Source organism: Capra hircus, chromosome 2 (genome assembly GCF_001704415.2).
Source record: "Capra hircus breed San Clemente chromosome 2, ASM170441v1, whole genome shotgun sequence".
NCBI lineage: Eukaryota > Metazoa > Chordata > Mammalia > Artiodactyla > Bovidae > Capra > Capra hircus.
The window spans coordinates 49,799,535-49,819,208 of record NC_030809.1 but is presented as its reverse complement, the minus strand read 5'-3'; the positions used below and the strand labels follow the sequence as shown (position 1 = coordinate 49,819,208).

The 19,674-nt window shown below is 38.7% G+C and overlaps 1 protein-coding gene across 2 annotated transcripts in view; it reads right to left on the bottom strand.

Annotated features, from left to right (window-relative positions):
* Window positions 1-19,674, bottom strand: part of RFTN2 (raftlin family member 2) — an 82,765-nt gene that overhangs the window by 42,251 nt on the left and 20,840 nt on the right. For both annotated transcript variants that reach the window (XM_005676308.3, XM_005676309.3), the window contains exons 3-7: window positions 19,292-19,475; window positions 17,632-17,746; window positions 13,636-13,915; window positions 10,877-11,080; window positions 119-240 (exon numbers count right to left, since the gene is read on the bottom strand). In XM_005676308.3, coding sequence (XP_005676365.1) covers window positions 119-240; window positions 10,877-11,080; window positions 13,636-13,915; window positions 17,632-17,746; window positions 19,292-19,475 — 905 coding nt within the window. The remainder of the gene's footprint in view (window positions 1-118; window positions 241-10,876; window positions 11,081-13,635; window positions 13,916-17,631; window positions 17,747-19,291; window positions 19,476-19,674) is intronic.

Genomic DNA, 19,674 nt, shown 5'->3' with positions numbered 1-19,674 from the left:
AATTCTGAACACGGAATAAACATGTGTTTGAAGAATATTGTCTGTGTTAGGCAATGAAGATCTAAATGTAAAACTCAATATAAAAGTAAAGCTAAATTATATAAAAAATGCAGTTTACCTCAATAACTGTCCATTGTTCTACTACGATGGCATCATTTCCCTTCCTGCTGAATCCTGGTACTCCAGAGCCTTCTTCTTCATAGATGAAGAATCCTTCCAAAGATTTCGACAAGTGATCCCCTATGAGGAAAAAGATACAATTAAGGAGAGTTGCACATATTCAGTGTCTTTTCAGGGCATCTAAAATGTTAATAAACAACCCTTACAGGAAGCTGAAAGAAAAAAATATCAATTAATAAATACTTGTTTTAGGTGAATCTATGACATTTCCTTTCTCTTTGAGGTAATTTCTTTCTTTTTTTTTGCAAAAGTTAAGACAGTTTTATACCTAACTGAATTAAAATCAAATTGTAAACACGAAGACTACAATAACAAACACAAGATAAAATAATATCATACAGTGAGAAGCAAATGGATTTCCTAAGCCTAAAAACATCTGGAAATCACCTTCCCCTGGAAATCAAATGTTGGTTTCTGTTCTACATATTGTATGCATGCCAATCATACCACTAAGAAAAACAACATCAAAAATATTAATCCTTGAAATGACAAGTGTGAGATCAAAACCAAGGTGAGGTAAGATTATTTAAAAAAATATAAATACAGAACAATTCTTTGCTTCAATGATGCTTAAAAAAAAAAAAAGAATGGTAACAGGAAGATCCTAAACAGAAGTCATTGTCAAAAGAATTCCTGCTGGGAAGGAAGTTTTGAGGGAGGGCCTCTCTGACATTTTTTTGAACAGTTGACAATAACCAGCTGGCCAAAACTAAACTGATTTTATGGAAATTCTTTTGTCTCCTACTTTGCAGTAGGAGACAATTTTCCCATGATCATGTGCTGGTTAAACATTTTGTTTTTATACAGCACAATGTCACATCAAAGTTTCCCTGATGGATGATTATCCAAATAATAACCTACAAAATTTTCAAAACATCTATTAAGCTTAAAGGCCAACAAACAAACAAACACCAAAGTAATTCAAGTGTAATTTTCAGTTTTTATTTTTATTAATGAGCTATAAAACTTTAAGAGAAAATCACTATTACTATTTTTATATCAGTTACAGTTTGGGCAGAATAACATGGAGAATTTACTTTGTTTGGCATGGTTCCCAAAATCCAGTAAAGTTTAATTTACTTGTTGAAATTGCTATTCTAACTACAATATATGTTCCACTTCCTTTAAATGTACTTGTCTACTGTCATATCAAAGTGACCCACAGAATTAAATCTGTTTTTGATTGTCAGTTTAGAGCATCACAAGATCATCTTTAAAACTGTATATTTGCTTCAAATCCTTTTTTAGAGTGGGGGTATGAACTTTAAGTGGAGAAGGCAATGGCACCCCACTCCAGTACTCTTGCCTGGAAAATCCCATGGACGGAGGAGCCTGGTAGGCTGCAGTCCTTGGGGTCACTAGGAGTCGAACATGACTGAGAGATTTCCCTTTCACTTTCCACTTTCACGCATTGGAGAAGGAAATGGCAACCCACACCAGTGTTCTTGCCTGGAGAATCCCAGGGACGGAGATGCCAAGTGGATTGCTGTCTATGGGGTCGCAAGGAGTCGGACACGACTGACATGACTTAGCAGTAGCAGTTAACATGAACTTTAAGAATAATTATATACTGTGATAATTATGTAGTTAATTGTAATCTCTTCTTATTTACTTTAGGATTATATAGTTGGAGAACTATGGGTTTTGTGGTATCCATTTTCTTGTTCTCAGTATTGAGATTCCTTAGTACTTCTAAACTTCTCTTTGCTAAAAGGATGAAAATGTGGTAGACTCACACGCTGCAATACCGCCAAGAATAAAAAAGAAAGACTCACTGGAATACAACAACATTGATAACTGTCAGAGATACTATGTTGAAGAAAAGAAATGAGGAGACAAAGAAAACATACTGTTTAGTTCAATCTGTATGAAGTTCAAAACTAAGCAAAATTAATCTATGGTGCTAGAAGTCAGAACAATGCTTCTCTCTGCATGGGAGGGTATTAATGGGAAAGGGCCATGAGGAAGCCTTCTGGGATTTCAGAAATGTTCTGTATCCTTTTTTTTTTTTTTTTTTTGCCTTTTACCTCTCAATATTGAGATATAGTTGACATATAAGAAAATGTTCTGTATCTTGAACATTTGTGTTCTATTCAGTTGTACGCATAAGATAAATGCCTCTTGTTCTATGTATCTTATTCAGTTCAGTTCAGTTCAGTCCAGTCGCTCAATCGTGTCCGACTCTTTGTGACCCCATGAACCGCATCACGCCAGGCCTCCCTGTCCATCACCAACTCCCGGAGTTCACCCAAACCCATGTCCATCGAGTCCGTGATGCCATCCAGCCATCTCATTCTCTGTCATTCCCTTCTCCTCCTGCCCTCAATTTTTCCCAGCATCAGGGTATTTTCAAATGAGTTGGCTCTTCACATCAGGTAGCCAAAGTATTGGAGTTTCAGCTTCAACATCACTCCTTCCAATGAACACCCAGGACTGCTCTCCTTTAGGATGGACTGGTTGGATCTCCTTGTATCTTATAACTTCAGTTAAAAACAAAAGACATTCCTTCTCACTTTAGAGCTCCCCAAGTCCCCTGGCTAAGCTTTCTTAGGGACCATGCTGGTCCTCAGAGCCACAGAAGAATGATACTTCCCAGGAGGGACTATTTCTATCTCTTAAGAAACTCTCCCTGACAGAACCGGCAGCTGGGGAGGGTGGCAGGGAAGACTTCATGAGGAGTGACCATTGGGGTGCTTGGTGTGTTATATTCCAGGTATTGGGGTAAGGTGACAATTCTAAACAATTACTTAACAACTGTCCTGAACTGACTCATCTTAACAGCACGTATCTCAGACCTTCCCACCTTGTGTGCCTTGGCCCACTGGTGTGCTTAGAATGGGGTTCAAATGAGCTAAGGTACAGGGCTCCCCCTCCTGCCCAGAGCAGCTTTTCTTCTTATATCCACGTGTCCTATAATATTGTTGTTCAGTCACTCAATCGTGTCTGACTCTTTGTGACCCCATGGACTGCAGCATGCCAGGCTTCCCTGTCCTTCACCATCTCCTGGAGCTCAAACTCATGGTCATTGAGTCGGTGCTGCCATTCAACCATCTCATCCTCTGTCATCCCCTTCTCCTCCTGCCTTCAACCTTTCCCAGTATCAGGATCTTTTCTAACGAGTTGGTTCTTGGTATCAGGTGGCCCAAGTATTGGAGCTTCAGCTTCAGAATCAGTCCTTCCAATGAATATTCAGGATTGAATTCCTTTAGAATTGACTGGTTTGATTTCCTTTCAGTCCATGGAACTCTCAAGGGTCTTCTCCAACACCACATTTCAAAAGCATCAATTCTTTGGCACTCAACCTTCTTTATGGTCCAACTCTCACATCCATACATGACTACTGGAAAAATCATAACTTTGACTATACGGACCTTTGTTGGCAAAGTAAAGTCTCTGCTTTGTAATACACTGTTTAGGTTTGCCATAGATTTTCTTCCAAGGAGCAAGGGTCTTTAAATTTCATGGCTGCAGTCACCATCTACAGTGATTTTGGAGCCCAAGGAAATAAAGTCTCTCAGTGTTTCTACTGTTTCCCCATCTATTTGCCATGAAGTGATGGGACTGGATGTCAGGATCTTAGTTTTTTGAATGTTGAGTTTTAAGCCAACTTTTTCATTCTCCTCTCTTACCTTCATCAAGAGGCTTTTTCGTTCCTCCTGGCTTTCTGCCATAAGGGTGGTTTCATCTGCATATCTGAGGTTATTGATATTTCTCCCAGCAATCTTGATTCCAGCTTGTGCTTCATCCAGCCTGGCATTTTGCATGATGTACAATATTATCATTTTCTATGTGTGCAGAGGGCTTCTCAGGTGGCTCAGTGGGCAAAGAATCTGCCCACAGTGCAGGAGACACAGGTTTAGTCTCTGGGTTGGGAAGACCCCCTGGAGGAGGGAATGGCAACCCACTCTAGTATTTTTGCCTGGAGAATCCCATGGACAGAGGAACCTGGCAGGCTACAGTCCATAGCATCACAAAGAGTTGGACACGACTAAAGTGATTGAGCGTGCATGTGTGCATAGTATTAAAAAGTTACAAAGAGTTGACCTGATCCACTGCTTCTCAATTTTTTTTCTGGCCTTGCTGTGAGTAATATGTGAGATCTTAGTTTTTCCTGACCTGGGACAGAACCTGTGCCCTCTCAGTGGAAACACAAGTCTTAACCACTGGACTGCCAAGGAAGTTCTGTGGTTAGCTTTTAAGAATAGGGAAGATGTCCATTTTGCTCATCAGTATAAACCCCATGTGCCAGGTCTAGGGCCTGGTATGTATACATATACATATGGGATTTCCCTGGTGGCTTAGCAGTAAAGAGTCTGCCTGAAATGAAGGAGACTTGGGTTCAATCCCTGGGTCAGAAAGATCCCTTGGAAGAGAGCATGGCAATCCACTCCAGTATTCTTGCCTGGAGAATCCCCATGGAGAGAGGAGCCTGGTGAGCTACAGTACATGGGATTGCAAAGAGTAGGACAGGATTGAGCAACTATGCACAGTAGCACATACATACATATATGTATATATGAAATGAATACATACATGTTTCAGTGTCATTACTCTACCCTACTCCTCATTCTGATACACCTCCAACTCCACACAAGCATTTTTATAGGAGTGAAGAGACTGAAATGACTATCAAGTGCAGTCTGAAAAGAATCCACAAAAATGAAAGTATAGCCTTCAGATGTGTGTATACCATGGGTAGGAAGAGGCTATGCTCTGAGGGTGGTGGGCATTGGTAGACTAGTGAACCTCAAGGGTTGTGTTTGTGTGTGTGTGTGTGTGTGTGTGTGTGTTCTGTACCAGTTGGCAGAGTTAGCCATCTCATCCATGTCAGCTGCCTGCTGGATCTCTACATGTTCTGGTAGAGTAAAGTGCTTTGCCTCTGTTGGCATAATTGGATAAGCCTCTTGTAGGCTCCTCTGGATTCATTTGGGAGTTGTAAGTGTGTAGAGAACCCAGCTGCAGGCCAGTTTGGAGAAGGCCAGATGCTGGAGAAGGCCAGGAACCGGAGAAGGTCATGCAGTGAGACCCTCGGGCCACAAGAACAGCAGGAGAGTTGCTGGGTACCCCTGTGTGTGGGACTTTTCAAAACAGAAAAAGCTTCGAAAGTGAGTGGGAAAGGGCACTGATGAGGAATTTCACAGACCTTACAATATTTCCACCATGACTTTCCTGACTTAAATTTTTTTTTTTTCCTACTTCTCTCTGTTTCTGGAGAATTTTATAGAATGAGATTTGTGGAGTAATATATTTAAATTTCTGAGCAATATCTGGTTTTGTACTTCTCCTCATGTGTGGGCTGGCTTCTGACAGTATTTTGGAAGAGGATGGAAGCAAGGCAAAACAAAATATGCATTGTCCCCTACGTGCTTTGGATGTCAGGCATCAGATGTTCTAGGACAAAGTGGCCCATTCAGCCCTGCTTCCTCTGACTTGCTTCTTACGGTGACACAGCACAGGTCACAATTTCCCCTCCACAGCTTCCCTGTGTACTCCCAGGAAAGTCCTGAGTGACACACCCAGTCACCAGACCTTACAGACCATGGCTCATTAGGGCTTGGCATGGCCTGCAATGCAACACGCCTAATGAGACATTCCGGAGCTGCTGACAGGGAGAGACTCTCCCTGGGGCTCTCTAAATAGCTTCTGAGGCTTTAAGAACAAAAGCCTTACAGAGCCTCTGCTTGGCAACTGCTGTGGCTAATTTTATTTCCACCAGGCAAGGCTCAAGGCAGGGATGCCTGAAAGACATTGTGAAAGGAGGATTTCTTTGTCTTTCCTTCAGCAATTAGTCATAATCCAAAATTTGGAATGGCTCTTTAATGTTGTTTTTGGCCACATCACGCAGCTTGCAGGATATCCTAGTTCCCTGACCAGGAATGGAACCCAGGCCTTGATAATGAAAGCGTGGAGTCTTAACCACTGGACTGCCAGGGAATTCCACACACCCCAGTGCCTTTTTTGAATGGCTCTAACTTAGACTCTTTGGAGGGAAGAGCAAGACATAGACACAGAGAGAGAAATATGTGAAGCATAAACTGACCTCCAAATAGCTGATTCATACTAAAAGTATTGTAAGAACATCTTGTAAGTGTCAGGAGAGAAAACCAATCCCAGAAAATGAACTCTGACAGTGGGTGAGGCACTGTGGGAGTCACTTTGTACAAAGTGTACCACATTCTCACAACAGTTAGTAGAAATGTTTTTACACCCCTTTTAGGAAACTGAGGCTCAGTGAGCTCAACTAACTTCCCCAGGTCACACAGCTCTAAGTAGAAGACACAGAATTTAAACTGTTTAAATCCTAAAGTCCACAGACTTTATATCAGATCTAGCTGTTTCCATAAAAGATCAACTTGGAAGAAGTTTCCAATAACCAAAAATACTATTAAATATTTATTGAGTACTTGCTAAGTGCCAAACCCTATGCAAAGGGCTGTATTTTGGGGTGCTCCAATAAGCTAGATCCTTACTCTTGGTTGCTAGTTAAAGGGACCTATTGGAACATGACTTGACAATTTTAAATAGCCAAAATCTTCAGTTCTATTAGTTAAGGCATCACTAGGCTGATCTAATAATAATGAGGTTTATTGAGATCTCATCTGGTTTGCTTTTTCATTCCTCTCTCTAACCTCAGTGAAACATGGTCCCTAACTATCCTGATCTGCATAAACTTCATCCTTCTTAAGGCATTTTTCCAGTCTCCTATCTTTTTTTCTTTTCTTTTGGCACTAATCTCTTTTAAAAAAAAAACAAAAAACACTTTTTTTAGAAATAATTTTTGGAAAGTTTTGCTTGTTTTTGTGATTGACAGATGATTAAATATTCATTGTAACTAAAAGAAGATTAGATAGAGACAAAAGATAAGGGAATGGCATAAATAAATATAAATCATTTCCTGAACCAACGTTTATTTTTCTATACAAATTTTAGGAGGAGTCGGGTTTAGAGAGGAGGACATGGTAGGTAGTATTCAAAACTGGGCTGCTGCTGCTGTGTGTCAGTCGTGTCTGACTCTGTGTGACCCCACAGATGGCAGCTCACCAGGCTCCCCCGGCCCTGGGATTCTCCAGGCAAGAACACTGGTGTGGGTTGCCATTTCCTTCTCCAATGCATGAAAGTGAAAAGTAAAAGTGAAGACGCTCAGTCGTGTCTGACTCTTAGCGACCCCATGGACTGCAGCCTACCAGGCTCCTCCGTCCATGGGATTTTCCAGGTAAGAGTAATGGAGTGGGTTGCCATTGGCTTCTCTGATCCAAAACTGGGTTAGTGTAATAAATTTGGATAGTAATTGTTAAATGCCATCATATGCTTCCTGATTGGGCTGCTGTAGTACATTTTACTTGGAAAATTCTATTAGTTGATCACACCGAGGTTTGTCTATTTCTGATAGTTACAACCTAAAGGCAACCATTACAATAGTACCACACAGGGTTGTTAAGATTTTACATTAAAGTTGCATGTGAAACTCAGGAGTCTGGAAAAAGTGAAGATATGGTTCTTATTTTCCAAAAGATGTGAAGAAAGTTCCCAGGTGTGTCCTACCTTTCTTGATGGAGGGATGATGAGGACGAGATGAGATCCATCTTGGATGGTGAGGTAGATGCTAGTCAGATGCATACTCAGAGAAGGCAATGGCACCCCACTCCAGTACTCTTGCCTGGAAAATCCCATGGACAGAGGAGCCTGGTAGGCTGCAGTCCATGGGGTCGCTAAGAGTCAGACACAACTGAGGGACTTCACTTTCACTTTTCACTTTCATGCATTGGAGAAGGAAATGGCAACCCACTCCAGTGTTCTTGCCTGGAGAATCCCAGGGACAGGGGAGCCTGGTGGGCTGCCATCTATGGGGTCGCACAGAGTCGGACACGAATTAAGTGACTTAGCAGCAGCAGCAGCAGCAGTGCAACTGCCAAATTCAGACTTAAATTGAAGAAAGTGGGGAAAACCACTAGCTCATTCAGGTATGACCTAAATCAAATCCCTTATGATTATACAGTAGAAGTGAGAAATAGATTTAAGGGACTAGATCTGATAGACAGAGTGTCTGTTGAACTATGGATGGAGGTTCATGACATTGTACAGGAGACAGGGATCAAGACCATCCCCATGGAAAAGAAATGCAAAAAAGCAAAATGGCTGTTTGGAGAGGCCTTACAAATAGCTGTGAAAAGAAGAGAAGCAAAAAGCAAAGGAGAAAAGGAAAGATATATACCCATTTGAATGTAGAGTTCCAAAGAATAGCAAGAAGAGATAAGAAAGCCTTCTTCAGCGATCAGTGCAAAGAAATAGAGGAAAACAATAGAATAGAGAAGACTAGAGATCACTTCAAGAAAACTAGAGATATCAAGGTTAAAATTTCATGCAAAGATGGGCTCAATGAAGGACAGAAATGATATGGACCCAACAGAAGCAGAAGGTTTTAAGAAGAGGTGGCAAGAATACACAGAAGAACCATACAAAAAAGATCTTCACGATGCAGATAATCACGATGGTGTGATTACTCACCTAGAGCCACACATCCTGGAATGTGAAGTCAAGTGGGCCTTAGAAAGCATCACTACAAACAAAGCTAGTGGAGGCGATGGAATTCCAGTTGAGCTATTTCAAATCCTGAAAGATGATGCTGTGAAAGTGCTGCACTCAATATGCCAGCAAATTGGGAAAACTCAGCAGTGGCCACAGGACTGGAAAAGGTCAGTTTTCATTCTAATACCAAAGAAAGGCAATGCCAAAGAATGCTCAAACTACCGCACAATTGCACTCATCTCACACGCTAGTAAAGTAATGCTCAAAATTCTCTAAGCCAGGCTTCAGCAATACGTGAACTGTGAACTTCCAGATGTTCAAGCTGGCTTTAGAAAAGGCAGAGGAACCAGAGATCAAATTGCCAACATCTATCTGCTGGACCATGGAAAAAGCAAGAGAGTTCCAGAGTTCTATTTCTGCTTTATTGACTATGCCAAAGCCTTTGATTGTGTGGATCACAATAAACTGTGGAAAAGTCTGAAAGAGATGGGAATACCAGACCACCTGACCTGCCTCTTGAGAAACCTGTTTGCAGGTTAGGAAGCAACAGTTAGAACTGGTTCCAAATAGGAAAAGGAGTATGTCAAGGCTGTGTACTGTCACCCTGCTTATTTAACTTATATGCAGAGTACATCATAAGAAACGCTGGGCTGGAGGAAGCACAAGCTGGAATCAAGATTGCCAGGAGAAATATCGATAACTTCAGATATGTAGATGACACCACCCTTATGGCAGAAAGTGAAGAGGAACTAGAAAGCCTCTTGATGAAAGTGAAAGAGGAGAGCGAAAAAGTTGGCCTAAAGCTCAACATTCAGAAAACGAAGATCATGGCATCCGGTCCCATCACTTCATGGGAAATAGATGGGGAAACAGTGGAAACAGTGTCAGACTTTATTTTGGGGGGCTCTAGAATCACTGCAGATGGTGACTGCAGCCATGAAATTAAAAGATGCTTACTCCTTGGAAGAAAAGTTATGACCAACCTAGATAGCATATTCAAAAGCAGAGACATTACTTTGCCGACTAAGGTCCGTCTAGTCAAGGCTATGGTTTTTCCTGTGGTCATGTATGGATGTGAGAGTTGGACTGTGAAGAAGGCTGAGCACCGAAGAATTGATGCGTTTGAACTGTGGTGTTGGAGAAGACTCTTGAGAGTCCCCTGGACTGCAAGGAGACCCAACCAGTCCATTCTGAAGGAGATCAACCCTGGGATTTCTTTGGAGGGAATAATGCTAAAGCTGAGGCTCCAGGACTTTGGCCACCTCATGCGAAGAGTTGACTCAATGGAAAAGACTCTGATGCTGGGAGGGATTGGGGGCAGGAGGAGAAGGGGACGACAGAGGATGAGATGGCTGGATGGCATCACGGACTCGATGGATGTGAGTCTGAGTGAACTCTGGGAGTTGGTGATGAACAGGGAGGCCTGGCGTGCTGCAATTCATGGGGTCACAAAGAGTCGGACACGACTGAGCGACTGAACTGAAATGAACTGAACTGAACTTACTCCTTGGAAGGAAAGTTATGACCAATCTAGACAGCATATTAAAAAGCAGAGACATTACTTTATCAACAAAGGTCCATCTAGTCAAGGCTATGGTTTTTCCAGTGGTCATGTATGGATCTGATAGTTGGTCTATAAAGAAAGCTGAGCGCTGAAGAATTGATGCTTTTGAAGTGTGGTGTTGAAGAAGACTCTTGGGAGTCCTTGGACTGCAAGGAGATCCAACCAGTCCATTCTATCCTAAAGGAGATCAGTCCTGGTTGTTCATTGGAAGGACAATGAAGCTGAAACTCCAATACTTTGGCCACCCGATGTGAAGACCTGACTCATTTGAAAAGACCCTGATGCTGAGAAAGATTGATGGCAGGAGAAGGGGATGACAGAGGATGAGATGGTTGGATGGCATCACTGACTCAATGGACATGAGGTTGGGTAAACTCCGGGAGATGGTGATGGACAGGGAGGCCTGGTGTGCTGCAGTTCATGGGGTCGCAGAGTCCAACACGACTGGGCAACTGAACTGAACTGTATTGTGCAATAATTATAATCTTTTTTCTTAGTAATAATATCTGTCCTTTTAGCCATTGAACTTGAGAGGCAAAAACATTGCCACCAACTCTGACACAGGTTAAATTTTTAGGTATCAACATATTATAATATAAAACTTACCTTTCGATGTTTCCCAGCATACAAAAGAATCAATTAAAGACAAGCCTTGTTTATAGTAAAATGTAGTTAACTCCAGCCAATCAGCATCAAGTGTACTAATGACAGAGCCTTTTCTTGTTACTTTCATTGACAGGATGCCTTCCTGATAGTTCCAGCAGGTTGATTCATCATCAAAAACATTGAAGACTGTATACAACTTGTTATCTGAGGATGGGTGTTTAGAAGGAAGAAAAAAGGGAAAGGATTGCTAAAATTGTTTTTTTAAAAAATTTAATTAATCAAGCTATTTCAAGATCATGGGCACAGATAATAATATACCATGCAAGTTTTATAAAAAGTTAACTTTGGGCCATGTTTGCATCAGAGCTTTTTCAAGGAAACGAGAGATGTATGTAGTTAAGACTCACAATGTATCTCTCCTAATCCTGTTCTCCAGAAATAGCTACTGTAATGAATTTGGTGTTAATCATTCTCTTAAGAGTACTTCTGTTCTTTAAAATACATGTCTATACCCATAAGGAGAAGGCAATGGCACTCCACTCCAGTACTCTTGCCTGGAGAATCCCATGGATGGAAGAGCCTGGTAGGCTGCAGTCCATGGGGTCGCACAGAGTTGGACATGACTGAAGTGACTTAGCAGCAGCATACAGATAAACGAGGTTTTGCAATTAAAATTTAAAAAAAAATGGTGTGTTGTATGTATCAATCTATAAATTAATTTTCTTGTTCAACATTATGCTTTACAAGTATAATTAATACATGTAGGTCTTGTTCATTTAGTTTAACTGTTACATAGCATTCAAGTTTACTTTTTTCCTATTGATAGAAATAGACATTATTACTGAATTTCTGTTATTACAAACATTATTCATTCCTTGGATACATATGTGAAAGTGACTCTAGAATGCATACTACTTAAAGTTAGCAAATTCTTTTTTTTTTTAATTTTTAGTTTTACTTTATTTTACTTTACAATACTGTATTGGTTTTGCCATACACTGACATGAATCCACCACGGAAGTTAGCAAAGTCTTAATTTGGAGTTCCATGGACTCACATCATTGGTTGTGCATTAGGAAGTCTAACGTCATTTGCATCACAGACAGTATTAGGGAATATGTGTGTTATCTGTATTTTTCTTGGTGAGTCTCCATGGATTTCACCAGACTCTCCAAGAGGTCTTTATTACGTGTCTACTCCCAACCCCCTGCACCAAAATTTAAGAACCAACCCCTGGCATAGAAAAGTTATCAGGGTTTTAAAATAAACTAAATAGAAGGCAGAGTCTAAAGATTGATAATTAAGTAACATGTTTGATTTGGAATTTAAAAGATTAAGAATAGACAATTGATCTAATCAAAGTCAGGATGGAAATGAGCAGAAGTTTAAAAGTAGCCATGGATACCAGGTGGTGCTAGTGGTAAAGAACCCTCCTGCCAATGCAGGAGATGCAAGAGACTTGGGTTCAATCCCTGGGTCAGGAAGATCCTCTGAAGGAGGGTATGGCAACCCACTCCATTATTCTTGCCTGGAGAGTCCCATGGACAGAGAAGCCTGGTGGGTTATAGTCCATAGGGTCGCAAAGAGTCGGACTTAGCATGCAGCACACATGTGGATAGAATATAATAGTTGACCATATAATAGGATATAAAATAGAATATAATACTGACCATATTTCCAACACTTGTTCACTCTTACATTCCTAAATTTTTCACACTACAGAAAAATCAGGGTGGTAGATAGCTAAAGAACTGGTAAAAAAAAAAAATGGAACGGTGTTGGTGGTGGTGAGGTGGTGAGATGATGAGCTGGGAAATGCTCTTGGTTCTTTCTTAAGGAGGCCATGATGACTGTGGTCCAATGAGTGTCTGCCGCGAGCAAATATTAAGCAATCTCACCACAACCCAGAAAGCTGATACCACCAGTGCATGTGGCCTCAGCACCAAGACTGATCAAAGGATCAGTTAATAGCAGCTAACAATACAGAGTCTATTCTGCGCCAGGCAGAATAAGCACTTTGTAGACATCTCATTTCTATTTATCACAGCAACACCTTTCTATAAAGACACTGAGGCAGTCTGACTGTAAACTCCTAACTCTAAGGTTTACATAGTCTTTGATTTTCTCTATTAGTGCTTTTTAAAGCATGCCCATAAATGTATCAGAAAACTTAGAACAGTCCAAAATACTCTCAGTTTCTTGGGAAGGCTTGCTAGCTGCAAAGAAGAATAAAACTATTGTTTAAAGTTATTTAAGGATGCAGGCACTATTGTTATATTAATTGTTTCATCATGATGTGCATTCTCATATTCCAACTGGTGATTAAAGGAAGCTAATTAACTTCAAAGGTGAAAACCATCCATGAAATGGGAAAGGCCAAAACTAAAATTCTCACGGACTGTTTTTAGGGAAAAACATAAATCAGAACAGCTTTCTTTACAGAATCACTGTTTTGGTACACATGCACAGCCTTCATTTTACAGAGGTATTGGCTCATGACTAAATGGAAGCCAATTTTTAACACAAAGTTTCATTACGTGGATGGTGTATGACCATGCCAGGGATAACTGTTTGGAAAACTGTCCTACCTTACATCCATCTGTAATAATTTTAAAAAATCAAGACAAGTTTATACAAGTTTATTCATTAATCTTTAGAGATATGATTAGTCTCATATTTGTTAAAAACCCTTCAAAACATATTTTTGCTAAATTTAAATGAATATAGATCCTATTTCGACTCTTCTTGTCTATTATTACCTTCTCCTTTTCTTGATTTAGAGAAACTGGGGCTGCCATCTCGTTCCATTTGACACTGTCCGCTTTCATGACGCAGTTCTTCCTCGACTCCACTTTCAGATGATTGTCCACTTAATGTTCCTTCATTCCAGTTTTTACAGTTTTCCTCTGGACTGTGTCTCACATGCAGTGTTGATTCAGTGTCTCCATCGAGGTTGGTTCCATTGCAGAATTTAAGTGGTGGGTAGTGCTGTGATATGAATCCAACAAATTTCATTCCTCTTTTAGCAGCTACATTAACCTGAGGTTTAAAAAGAGATGGTAGAACAAAATGTAAACTTCATTTACATTGATTACTTTATCAATTAATCTTTAGGCTTATTAAGGAAATCCATTAGAAAAGGAGTAAATCGACCAGTAACTAAAGGCCTATTCATAAGCAAACTAATGACCTCTAATACAGCACCAAGCCTAAGACAGTGTCACACTGTTATTCTGACTTCTTCAAACAGAACTAATATACTTTAGAAATTATGAAAACAAGAATTGTATTTTCTCCAAAAGGTTATTATTTGGGAAGAACTAATAATTCTATAGCATGATTTTTGCAGCCCTGTTAACAATGGTTTCTCCAGTTGAAGTAAAATATAAAACTATTCTAAGAAATGCTCAAAAGTAACATTACCAAATACATCTTAATTAATAAAGAAGAGACATTAATTTAAAAGCAGAAAACACGCAGTCTTGTTTGCTTGATGTAGGTAAAAGAAAAATGTTAAAAGACTTACTCTTTACAAATGTGTATGCATATACATAAGCCAAATTCATACTCCCACTCTGCTCTGCTCATATCTTGAAGCTATTGTCTCCTTTCTGGGCCATATACACATAATTAGATTCAATCTTGTTAGTTACTGAGTAGGGTTCAGAAACACATGACATGCCAGTGAAATCATTTGAGAGCTTAAGAGTGATTATTTTCACACTTGGCACTTTTTTTTTTCCTCTGCTTTTGCATCATTTCTTTGTTCTTTTTGTGTCATGTCTTTCTCCTGTGTTAAACACAGTTCTTTTGAGGGCAGGCACTATCTTACTCATTTTTGTGTTGCAATGTTTTGTACCTATACGTGCTCTATAAGTATTCGTTAATTACGTTAAAATGAAGAAGTAGCAACATCTTTTATATTCTCACTACTTTAAATGTTTTAAGTGTTTTAAATTTACTTGGAAGGGGAAGAAAGAGTTATGATGCGGATTGCAAGTGCAAACATCTATAGCCAGAAATGAAAGGGAATGAAAAAGGCCAGTAAGAAGAGTGGTGAGGGACTTCCCTGGTGGTCGAGTGGCTAAGACTCCGTGTTCCCAGTGCAGGGTGCCCAAGTTCAATCCCTGCTCAGGGAACTAGATCCCACATGCCCAACTAAGAGTTTGCATGTTACAGCTAAAGATTCTGCATGCCACAGCTAAGACCATGTGTGTGTTCCAAGTCACTTCAATTGTGACAAACTCTTTGCAACCCTATGGACTGTAGCCTGCCAGGGTCCTCTGTCCATGGGATTCTCCAGGCAAGACTACTGCAGTGGGTCGCTATGCCCTCCTCCAGGGGATCTTCCAGACCCAGATATCTAGCCTGTGTCTCCTACGGCTCTTGCATTGCAGGCAGATTCTTTACAGCTGAACCACTGGGGAAGCCCACCTAAGACCCGTGCAGCCAAATAAGTAAATATTTTTTTAAAAAAGAAGAAGCAGGGTGACATCAGGCTGCAATATCCACTTAAAGGGGCCGACTGTAACTTAGCTCTAGCTGAAGAGAAGGGAATTCTGAGCCAGGCAGAGACTATGGGTATATGGAGCTAGGACAAACACTGCTGACACAGCATCATTTACTCCTATAAATTAACACATTAAGATTGTAGCACTGTAAGAAGCCTCAAAAATAACCATAAATTGTCCTTTATATCAGGACTCCTGGGAGAGGAGAGGAGATGTGGTAAGGAGACAGGTCAAAGTACTTTTTCTAGGTCTTATTTGTTGATTTGGGTGCAGAAGGCTTTCTCTATTACTAAAAAGTTTTGTCTGGAAAAGTTTGGTTATCTTATGGAATAGTACTGTCTTTTCAATTTTTAATTTAGAAGACTGATGTTTTTAATGTTTTTTATTTAGAAATCCTAGGGAAAACATTTGTAAATCTAAATTAAAAAAAGAGCAAACATTGACATAATATTAAAATAACTTAAAATCTAGCTGTTCAATAATCAACTCTTTATATAAGGCACTTGTTCAAAAATAGTATTTGGCACTTATCTATTGCTCTTGTTCATACAGGGGGCAATGTTCAAACATTTCACATGCTATGTTTCCTGAAGCTGTTCTCTTCATAAAATAACCCCATTACTCTAATTGCTGAAATAACAGTACTTTCCTGTTTAAATAGATCTTTAACTGTGTTCAGGAAGTCAAATGCAAAACAAGGGCTCTCATGATGATCTATTAAGACTAAATTAGCAGTTTCATTTTTGTTTCTAGAGTGAATTTATTCCCATAAAAAAATATTTCCCAGAATAGTAGAAGTAAATAGTGTGAGTACCTTGTTTATAAAAATCTAGTTTTGAAAACTGTTCCTAAAAAACCTTAATGAATGGTGACTTTATATCTAAATGGGAAAGACTTAGCTGCTATAACTGGCAAAACACAAGCCACAGATAGTCTTACTTACACGGTCATTTAAAGCTTGGGAACAACACAATAGAAACAGTGAACAAATTTCACAGTTTCTTATTTGACAGGAAATGCCTTAGGTTTTTGGCTGTATTCATTTAAATAAAGCTAAACCTTACACATATGTCAACGCAACTAAAGTTAAAAAAATCCAAACTTTAGCCATCAAATCCTGTCAACTTCAAATACTTATGAATGTACAATTTTTTCAATCAATATACATATAGTGTTTAATTTTTCATTTAAGGTTTATGAAGTTCTATTGAATAGATTTTTTTCTCTCAACAGCACTTGTCATGTTCAATGCCTATAAAGTATTCTATCTTATTGATAGACCATTGCCTCTTTCTCAGTTTTCCAGTTGTTGAGAATTTGGCCCCTGTTTAAGGTATCTTTGTATAAACATGACTTTTCCCTTTTCAGTCAATTTCCTGGAATAGATTCCTAAAAAGGAAAATAAAATAAGATTTATGATTTTTATAACCAAATTGATATTCACTGTACTAATTTATTCCAATGCTAATTGCATTGTATATGAATATATCTGAATTTTTTCTTAAAGGTCTTTACAGCACTGAATTTAATATTTTCAATTTAATTTCTCAGTCCATACTGGTGAGGTATTACGTCTCAGTTTTTACTTACATTAAAATTTATTAGTTAGGTTGAACCCTTTGCCAAATGTTTCTTCATTATTTTTGTTTCCTTTTGTACTTTCTGTGGATTGTCTGTCCATTCAAGACTGAATGTACTTTCAGGCTTTTGTGTTCATTTCCTATACACTCGGAAAATGAAGCTTCCGTAAGACATTTCTTGACCATTTCTCCGGATTCTTTTTTTCCTAGTATATAATTATATTTACATATTCAAACTCAAGTTCCTCAACCTACTCTTATAATTAAATATGTCCAGTCTTTCATTTTCTTTTGGATTTTTTGAACTTGAAAAACTTAACTCTTTATTTTATGTGAAATGTGTGGAGTCTTATTTTCTACCAATCGATTGCCCATTTTCCCAGCACCATTCACTAAGTAATGGTTATTACTCCATTTTATTTAGCAGGTTTGTTATGAACTTTCTTATATATGTATTAATTTATTTCTGGAATTTCCATTCTGTTTCACTGGCCTCTATTTCTGTTTTTAATTCTACAATTTGGTAATGTGCTTTAATTTGTTTTAAAGTCTAGTAGACTAAGTCACCTATCATTTCCCTGTTCTTTTTAAATTAGGAAAGGAAACTGATGAAGAAATACGAAATATTTCTCAATATCCCATGAAAAAACATGTATTTTAGTACCTTTTCTATCAGTTCTTTTGTTACGTCATTTGTTTGTGTCTCATAAGTTAAAGGACATTCCTCAATCACAAGCCTTGGGCGTCTTTGTCCACTGGGTGCTGTCGAATGCTTCATGCTGTAACAGAGAATATGTTTATGGTTGGAAGCCAATTGCTAATTTTTAACTAATAAGCTCATGTGAAAATGAGTGAGCTACTTACAAATAAGGTCAAGGTATCCCTTTTTCTTTGTTATTTCAAATTTAATGGTTGTCTTCTTATGTAAACTTATCAGAAAAAAATAATAATTTCTATTTAGATTACCTTGGTTAAAATCTCTAAGAATTTAATTTCTAATTTAACATGAAAGAAAAACTACACGTCGATTGTTTTGATAAGTTATGAGAAATGATTTTAGATCACAGCTATACCTCATTATTGCGCAAAAGTGATCCTTTTTAAGTGCAGATAAATATTGTCCTATCTTTTTCCTTTTTCTTCTTTTCTCACCTTCCCCCCTTGATTATTCTTAGCCATGGCAGGGCACTGCTAAATCTATCTGAAGTAAAGCAAAAAGAGAAAAATAACTTGTCCATGGTTTATAAGATTTGTAGTTAGGACATAAAGTGTTGCTACTGTGTGGTAAGTGGCCTATTTACCTAGTAATGCTTGAACTAGTAAAGACTTGATGTGGCACCCTGTCATGGAGAAAGCTGGTTGTATACATGTCCTCTCAGAATGTCCAAGTGGGCAGTTAGTTATTCAGTAGCAGACAGGGAAAAAAGCACATTGGGAATTTTTTTTTTTAATTCTTTTAAAAAAGCCTTTTCTTTTCCCCCAATCTTTCTGTTTTCTTCTCTCTTTCCCTCTTATTTCATTTTCCCTTCTCTGCTTACTCCTTTCACAGTTAAAGTGATTGTTAGTCCATCACTGTAAAGAGAAAACACAATTTCTACCTTGGTCTTTGAGATGATTTTGATACGGTTGAAGAATTGTGTAACAAATATTTAATATGTGTCTCAAAGACATTGGTTTGGTTATTTTTACTTTTCCACCTGTAAGGAACAACAGTATTTTGAATACTATCAAATGTACAAGCTAGGTTAGGGAAAACATTTGTGGTATTGTCTGGAAAAGCAGCCATTAAAATTTAAAAAGCTAAAAAAAAAATCTAAAAAGGATGACTTTTACCTCCTATGTTTTGGAAAAAGCTGGTAAGAGATCTATCCAGTTTATGAGAACTTAGCATGTAGGCCTTTTTGCTGTAGAAGTTTTGGAAGTTAGTTTCTGTGGCTACTGTTAGTAAAACTACATTGGACACTTCAGAAAAAATGCTCAGTGAAAGGGGACTTGTTCAGTCAGCTCTTTCAGCTCAGTGAAGTTGCTACAGGAGTGTTCCCACTCTTCTTGAGTATATTTTCCTTTTCTTCTGTTCACTGACATCCTTACCAAGGACCTGTATGTCTGCAAGGGGCTCAATCCTGAGAAATTTTAAGGAAGGAGATTGATGTTTTCTTCTCCCAATCCATGTTCAACTGTTGGAAAATGTGCCTTTAAGCCAAACCCCCTAATTGTTCTTTATTCTCCATCACTGTGTTCAAACTGTCTTTTCTTTTAGCTAAAGAAAACTTTCTCTCTTAACAGCTTCTCAGTATGACAGTTTTCTTGAGCACCAGCCTTACCTTAATTTCAAGCGCGATAGCACCACTCTGTATAGGTAACTTGCAGGCAAGTGTTTTTGCTGCCCCACAGGTTGTATAACAGGATGAATAGCTCCAACAATATATCCTTTAAGATAGTAGTCTTCCACTTTTGTTGCTATATCAAGAATGGAATTTATCTTGATGACTTCTGGGTTTGGCGAAGCTGAAATATTAAATGCAAAGAGACATTTGCACATTCATAAAGTTGAACTATACATTATTTCTATCTATGTGTGATAATACAAATGAATAGAAAACACACTCATTCATGTCTTAATCTCAAATAAAGTTACACTAACAGGGATTACATATTTTCTAAGTTAATTCCAGAAAAAAAAGCAAAATGGCACCCCACTCCAATA